Below are 8,260 nucleotides of genomic sequence, written 5' to 3' on the forward strand. Positions count from 1 at the left end.
AGTTACTCAAGCAGGAGGTTTTTAAAACTGTGAAATTGTTTCCCTTCCTGCATGCCCCCAGATCAGGTAGAAAATGGGGAAAGAACTGCTAAATGATGTATTTAGAAAAAGCTGTTCTACAAGAGTATTTGAAACATTACAGATCTGCCAGAAGGTCCATTAACATAAATGTTTAACTCAGACACACACAAACTTATGTACCGAAATGAAAATGTTTCATGCATTAATTTGCTGCAGAAGGTACTAACATAACAATTAGAACAACATTCTGCCTGCTTATACTTAAATTTCCTGGGGCAGTGTTTCGGTGGTAACGCGCAGCGTTGATGTAGGATCTCCTTGACTCTTTGTGCAGCACACCACAGCACTGCAGCTCGCTCTGCTAAATCAAATTCTTACGGTTTTAAACCTGGTGTCGACGGAACGGGGAGAGACCAAGAGTAACGCAGAGCCTTGGGAACGGGGGCGCTGGCTCTGGGGCCCGCTCCGGTAGCCGCATTTGGTGCTATGTTGGTGCGCTAACAAAGAAACCGGCCTCTTCCTTGAGCTTGCTTGGGAAGGGGATGGCGAAGACGGTGAAAATAAAGCAGAGGAGCCATCACGCCAGCTAGCGTAGTGCCGGGCTCGTTTCATTAGCGCTCCCGCTTTGGTTCTGTCACATCCCTCGTTTCTGCTGGGCTCAGTGTTTTTCCCCGGCCCCGTCTTTGCAGGACGCTCTGCCCTCCCGGAGGATGTCTGAGTGCCGGGTACGCTCCGCGTGCAAACCCTGGCCTCGCTCGCTGGGAATAGGGAAACGCCAGGGGTTTCCATCCCGGTCCCGCAGCTGATGCGGAGCTGGGTTTTGTTGCTGGCGTGCTGATCCCGTCACATGGTGCTGCGCTGCAAACCTCCGACAGCCGCGGCGCGGGGCGGGGGAGCAGCAACTGCAAACATTCCTCCTCCGAGCAAATGCTTGTCCTAAACTGAGCACCGTAGAATAAAAATGGAAACATAAAAATAGCAGTTGGAAAGATAAAACAGCATTTATAGTACTAATAAAACCGTTGTGGCTTCCACAGGAAAACATGCTTTGTAACCTAATGCTTACCTGGAAAGACTGTCGAGTTTCTGAGAGTTATAGCTGTTTTTGTAAGAGAAGCACAGAGATTTGCTTCAGGGCTGAGTGATAGATTCTCCTGCCTGGAGCATCCCAGTGTGTTTATACATGGCTTGTATGGCAGCTTTCATAAGACATTTACCCCATGATTTGCGATGAGCTTATGTGTGAATAATTAATGGCAATTAATCCTTAATTACAGTAATTAGGCAAGTCACAGGAAATTAAGCTGCAGCTGGAGAAGACCATGCCTGGGAAGAGAGGATTGGGGGCTGTGTGAATGTGCCATTCACTGACAACATTACGAGGATGAGCAGCATTCAGCAGCTTTGGCATTTCTATTGGCAGCCTTGGGTAGGACAAGAACGCTCAACATTAGCAGCAATCTATAGTTGTCTACAAGAGTTTTTAGTTCAAGTGCCAAAATGTTATGTTGCATATGGTGATTATCTAAGTTTATTGGTTGCCATAATTCAAATGGGTGTAATTGTTTTTGGCTTGATAGTGACATTAGAAACTGAAGCTTTTATGTGTTCATAGGTTCTGCTGGCATCAGCCATGGTTCAACTTCTAGAAACAATTCATCCAGGTCTGCGATTATGAAAACGGATACTACAAATGGCTTGAAATTAATGGAGAAATTTTCAATGATGAAAAAAAAAAAAAGACAACAGCAAAACTGGCAGTTCCTTAGCTGAGCGGCTAATTGCTTTATTATTGGCTGCCTTTCCCATTAAAAGGGGGTTCGCGCGAGGTGGAGGGTGTGCAGAGTCTGCTGTCTGGTTTGGGGAGTTGGGACCAAGTGGGAGAAGAATGGAAGTGCTGGCAGGGCAGCGTCCGCAGGCAGAAAAGGCCCATCCGAGAGGGTGGCGTGCGCTAATCCCCAGCTCCGCCATTGTGCGGGAGGCGGGTTGGTGCTGGAAGCCGCTCGCCCTGGGCAACCCACAGCGAGGCTGTTTTGCCGCTCAGGAGCAGCAGCCTTCCCCGTCATTAACGTGCGAAGTTTTTAAACCTCATGATTAAACATGTTTCAGTAATTTGCTAGGTTTCCAAGTGGCGATGTTTGTGCCAGCAACAATCTGGGGCAGAGGCATGGAGGGGAGCATGCATTAGTATCAATGAAACCTACAAAAAGCAATCAGTAATTTATGAGCGTGTGGAAAAATGCCCACATGTTCTCATCAAATTATAGGGTTCCTATAATTTACTCAGTGACTACAAGGTGCACGCTCCCAAACCTGCTGTGGTGTGTTAACTGAACCTCTGATTAGATTTAATCCAAACAGCTAATCTGTTAAAGGGTCCTGAATAAATAGGCGATATGGCCAGGCCAGGGTGTTATTTCAGACAGAGACGCCAACTGCCGAGGAGGTCAGCCAATTACCCCCTAAAAACCCACCGTGCTCTGCTGCAGGCCAGGTACGTTTACAGCAACCCCCGCCGAAATGCTGCATGCGCGCCTTCGGGCGTCTCGCGCGGCGCCGGCAGGGAAGGCGGGAGGAGGATCCCTTGCGTTGCAGAAATAAAAGCCCGTAGCCAGGTGTTTGTGAGATCTGTAAGACGGGAACGTGTGAAAACTTCAGCTCCTCGCGTGTGGAATCTAGATCAATTTTTAATTTACTTGTACGCATGGATGACTCATTCGAAAAAGCAAATTGTGGCATCAAAAAAAAGACATTTCAGCCTGCATAGGTTGCTGCATTTATCTGTTTCTCAAGCACTCTGGAATGGAAATAAGTCACAGTATCTTAATAATGGTCTTGATTTTATAAATGATTTTTCCCCTTGAAATAAGCAATCCATTCATTTTAATATGTAGAATTGGTTTGCTAGCAGGGCGACAGTTTAAAAAGACTTCCAACTGTGACACAAGTGCAACCATATTGCTTCCTATTACTCGCTAAGGTAGTTGTTTAGAAGAGAGAATGTTCTCCCTGGAAATGTTTGAAGTGCTGTAATTTTATTTAGGATAATGAGGATTTATAACAGTTTTACCATATGAAAACCTGCCTTTAGACAGAGCGAAATAGGCGGTTGCGGTTATTGAGTGCGCTGGCGGTGGGGCGTTGTGCGTGGTAAGGCGAGGGGAGGCGTCTGTGTCTGGCCGCGCAGCGTATCCGTCACCGGGCCCAGAACATTCCCCACCGTCGCGTGGGATAATTCATCACGAACATGTATGGATTTCTCTGCTTTAATCGCTCTAGATGTTAATTAAAATCCCGGTTTATAGAATATTTTAATTTTGAGATTTGCCCAGCTGTACCGCCGTGGCCGCCTTGTCGGGGCAGAGCCGTCTCGGAGCAAAGAGCCCAGCTGAAGCCTGGACGGGAACCGGGGGGAAATCCCAGCCCGGCAGAAGCCGCGGGGAGCTGGGCCGCTGGTTTGAGGGGGATCGGGACTTCAGCGCCATGTCCTGCTTCCCTGCTTCGCTCTAAGGTCGTCTCCCTTTATTTTTGTTCCCAGGCCTTTCAAAACGTTTGCCTCATTAAAAATGCTCCCCCGCACCCCGTGCAACGCTGGCTGCGCTGAGCGGGCATCGGGTCCTGGCTTAACAGCACACCCAGCGCCCTGGTCATAAGCACAAGGGAGAAGGAATTGAACTGTTAACGGATTTTATCAGGTTTTATCTCCTTGCTGGAAATCTTAGCTCTCAAAACATTTCTAATTTCCCTTATTTGAAGGCTCAAACAGTCGCTCCCCCGCACCCCGTGCAACGCTGGCCGCGCTGAGCGGGCATCGGGTCCTGGCTTAACAGCACACCCAGCGCCCTGGTCATAAGCACAAGGGAGAAGGAATTGAACTGTTAACGGATTTTATCAGGTTTTATCTCCTTGCTGGAAATCTTAGCTCTCAAAACATTTCTAATTTCCCTTATTTGAAGGCTCAAACAGTTTCAAATTACTGCCCGTGGATTGTTCTTGACATGGAGAATGGTAAATTTGAGCTGTGGAAACGCTGGAATGTGTGGTGTGTGCTTTTCCTGAACAAGGGAATTCAACGGGTAAATTACAGTCATTTACTTGGAGTGTAATTTACTGAGAGCCTTTAGGCAAATGCAGGAGAAAGGACAGCAGAAGAGAAAAAATAGCTAAAACAGGGGGCTCCCCCTCCCTCCTCCCAGGAAACACAATCTATATTCACGTGGCAAGGATAATAAAAACTTTCTGATTTAAAATACATATAATTCTTATTTTTTCAATTCATAAGGCAGGCGTTTGTAAGTGTGACTGATTTATGTGAAGACAGGATTTTAAATCTTGCTAAATTATCCACACATCGTCTCAGCACCGTGGGTTTTGCGTGGAGCCGGACCTGCATGCAATCATCCCGTGTCTGAAATCCAGAGAACTGTTAATTTTATGCCTAATAACAGATCGAGCGTCTGAAACTGTCATCGAGCTAAATGGAAATTGCTGGTTTCGTCCTATGGAAATACTCAATATTTAATCAATTTTTAAAAAATAAAAATGTTTATCTAACGGGATCCGCAGCAAAGATAGGCACTTGGATTTTTATTTGAAATTGGAGCATAAAAATAAATACCGGCATTTTTTTTTTTTCTTCCTTTAAATGGCAGAAATGTGGTAAAGCAGCAGCCAGCGTTTTGTGATCTCTAAGTGCACGCACATGCCGAATAATTCCCAGGAAGTGCTGGGACCCAGGCTTTCCAGGAGAGCGGCGTGCGTGGTGGTAATTGCTCAGCAAACAGAAGGCAGCGTTGTAAAGTGGTTTTGTACCGCATATTGTAATTTGACACTTAAGTTGTGCCCTGCATTACCCCGTGTCATAATTGATGGCTAAAGAAAAGCACACGCTATGCTAAGCCTTTGTTAGAATAGCTTGTTAAATTGTGGTTGCCAATTTAAAATAAACTATGGAATGCTTGTCTATATTTTAAGGTTTGTAGTCTACAGTTTTAAACAGTCATTTTAAAGCTGTTTTTCAACTTTATGTTGCATGCACACTATTCTGCCTTCGCACACAAGGTCAGCACGTTCGCCAGTTTAATAGCAGACCATCAAGAACAAAATCAATGAGCTGCATGTTTCACACTGGTATCACAAGGGATTTTCCCATTTATAGCACATTTGTGTACTGATCCCGAGTTTAAAATGACAATATTGATGCCCTGTTAGAGCTGCGCCAAAATGGACATTGTGCGGTTGATGCTGAAAGTTGTCTGGAGTCGCGCCTTGCCCAGACCCGCGCTCTACTTTTTGTCTGGCTGAGCAAACAGAAATAAGCCGAGGCACGGCAGCGCGGAGAGGGGCTCCGCTCCCGCGTCGCGTGTTTGCAGTAGGGGCCATTTCTTGACTGCAGATTTCAAATCGAGATCTTTCCGAGTTGGCGCGAGGAGGATTATGAGGCTGCGTCTAAATAATCATCTGCGCGCTGATTACTGAAAATAAAGTGGCATTATTGCTTATGGATGAGATAAGGCAGCTCTGCCCTGGGAGGACGCAAGTGCGAGTTCTGTGGGAATTTTATGAGTCCTGGTGCGGCGCAATCAGCCGCCACCAGCTCTAATGGCAGGATAGCTCCCCGATCTGCGGGGGAATATATCCTGTGCCACGGAGAGGAAATGTTACTTCTGCAGAAGAAAATGATTTAATGTTGGTAGAAGGGTTATTCATTTATAAGGGATTAAAAATGACTTCGATGTAATACCTTTAATTTGTAATAATGGTCTGCGGGGCTGTTTCCTGTCTAAAATAAACCGTTTGACTGGCATGTTCATTTTGATCCCTTCGGTTGCATGGTATATTACCGGGGATCAAGGTATTATTTTCACTTGCTGTATATTCCGCTAAGCTGGTGAGGTCCCGCAGCTGGTGTGGTCCTCGGTCAGGGCAGCAGGGAGGCGCGCGGCTCCCGTGGCCCACGCCTGACCCTGGGGAAGCCGGATTCCTCGCCTGCCTTGGGGAATCGGGTCGCTGCCCTGCCCGAGCGTGGTGGCTCGGCTGCCCGCACGGCGTGGGGGGCAGGACTCGGCAGCACGGAGCAGGGCTGCCTTTGTTAATTGCATTAATGGGAGTAAAGCAATTAAAAGTTGAAGCCCGGGGTATGCAGAATGCTTTTGGCTTTGAGGGATGGCAGAAAGAAAAAAAACAGAAAGAAGGAAACCTTTGCACTTGAGCTCTGTACGTAATTAGCCGTGTCGCTTTCCGAGGAGCAAGCGCTGTGTCCGGAGGTGGGTGACACTCGGTGCAGCCGGGACCCCAGGGGCCGCGGGCACAGGGCTCGCCCGTCTGCCCTGCCGTCCCGACGCCGGAGCCCAGGGCTGCCTCTCGCCTAAATCTCCTTTGCAAGGCCCCGCTGGGGGAGCCGCGCTCGTTCTGGGCGCCCATCCTGCACCAAGCGGGATGGTGGCCGTGCTGCGTGCAGTCCAGAGGCACGCAGGTGACAAAACACATCCACCCTCACCTGAGCTGCGTCCTCGGGCAGGGCTCGGTTTGTCTGTTCGCGGGGAAGTAAACAAGGGGGGAGAACCAGTGCGATCAGCAGACGGGGGCGTCACCGGTTTTTAGGATTTAATAACAGGTTTTGCTATGTTGGGTGCTGGTTTTGTTAAAGTTTCGGGTTTGGGGATCGCCAGAAAATCTCAGCTTCCCAGGCAGAAAAGACTTTGTCTTCAGTCTTCACAGACACATTGAAAAGGCTGAAAAGGTGACCCAGAGTCTCCGACACAGGAGGGCAGATAAACAGGGGCCGTATTTCTTACTGCTAAAATTCTCACGCTTTTTAAATTAGCACCGATGGGGGGAGGAGGAGAGAGGAATCTGACGCATATTTCTGTGAACCATGGTATTCGCAGCTCGGTAACGGGTAGCATTCTCAGATCTGACCAGCGTGGCTGTGCCTGGAAGCAGTAGGCAGTAAGGAAAAGATTATGCAAAAATCCCCAAATTCAGAAAGAAACGTACAAAGAGGTGTCTCTCAGTGTAACTAAAGAATAAAGAGGAAAGCAAAATAAACACATAGTGCTTGCAAATTCACTTTTGTGGCAGATCAAAAATACAAGACAGAGTGCTATCTGGTAATAAAATACAAGCAGAATTAGTCTGAATAAACATTCTAGCGTGGCTGTTCTGGAAAAAAGGCATGCCCTGGCGATGCGTGGTACGAAGTACTTGGTGACACAGCTGCATCCCGCTCTCCTGCTTTAATTCTCATGTATTCAGTGCAGAACTGCTGTCTGTTTGCTGGGGAGAAAAAAAAAACAAAAACCCAACAAACCCAAGCCCCAACAGAGCCAATTTTGCTTGGAGCAGGCAGGATTAAAACGCAGGATTATCCCTGCAAAGGGCTGTATCGGGTACGCGGCTCACTGACCTTTTTGAGGAGCAAGCGCGTGTGGAGTTGTGCTAGAATAAATCCGAACGCCCGGGAAGCTGCGGCGAGCAGGCCGGCGGGCACACAAAGGCTGTCCTGGCAGCGCTCGCGCCTACCTGGGATCAGCGCCGGCGCGCGCACGCGTGTGCCCGTGGACATTTAATTCCAGTTCTCAGCCCAAACAGTGTCTTTGTATGAATATGTGCTTGGAAATACCGTTCCTATAGGTTCTGGTGATATAAATAATGTATGTGGAGAAGCTCATAAATGTAAGCTCGAATTTTCCTCAGTAGTTTTTGTTCTCAATCACCTTGATGAAACAATCTTGAAGGCGCTCTCCTTTCCCTGGCATTTGGAATGAGTCCCTGACAGGCTGATTTTCCACCCCTGTTGTGATGCTGCTTTCTCTAGTTAATATTCCTCTGTAAGTGTCGTACCAAAGTAAACCAAAGGAGCCCAGCTCATGACACTAAGGCTGCATTTGCATTAATTATGCAGTCAGGGCTGGTGAGAAAATGCTGTCACAGAGAGAGAGGCAGTAAATGAGAACCCTCCGAGTGCGCCTGAATGAAGAGCATTAAGTTCATTTACATGGGAGCAGGACGAGCTCAGGCTGGGGAGCGGGAACAATGGCATTGCTCTTGTCGGCTCGCCCGCCCTTATTGTTCTGCGGCTTAATGACTTCAAGGCAGAGCGGGTGCGCTGAGAAGAAGACAGCCGAGATCCCTTTGGTATTAATAACGGCAATAATAATTAATAATACCCCACTAATCGGGAAGCGCACGCCGGCCCCGAGTTGGCGAGGCCCGGCCCGGCGCAGCGGGAGGGGTC

The 8,260-nt window shown here is 48.0% G+C and overlaps 1 protein-coding gene across 2 annotated transcripts in view; it reads left to right on the plus strand.

The window, feature by feature from the left end:
* The window catches only part of PBX3 (PBX homeobox 3), a 136,913-nt gene that overhangs the window by 85,498 nt on the left and 43,155 nt on the right, over positions 1-8,260 (plus strand). For both annotated transcript variants that reach the window (XM_035903115.1, XM_035903116.1), the window contains exon 3: positions 2,319-2,339. In XM_035903115.1, coding sequence (XP_035759008.1) covers positions 2,319-2,339 — 21 coding nt within the window. The remainder of the gene's footprint in view (positions 1-2,318; positions 2,340-8,260) is intronic.

The sequence above is a fragment of the Egretta garzetta genome, unplaced genomic scaffold, assembly GCF_000687185.1.
Source record: "Egretta garzetta isolate BGI_Z169 unplaced genomic scaffold, ASM68718v1 scaffold341, whole genome shotgun sequence".
In the NCBI taxonomy this organism is placed as follows: domain Eukaryota; kingdom Metazoa; phylum Chordata; class Aves; order Pelecaniformes; family Ardeidae; genus Egretta; species Egretta garzetta.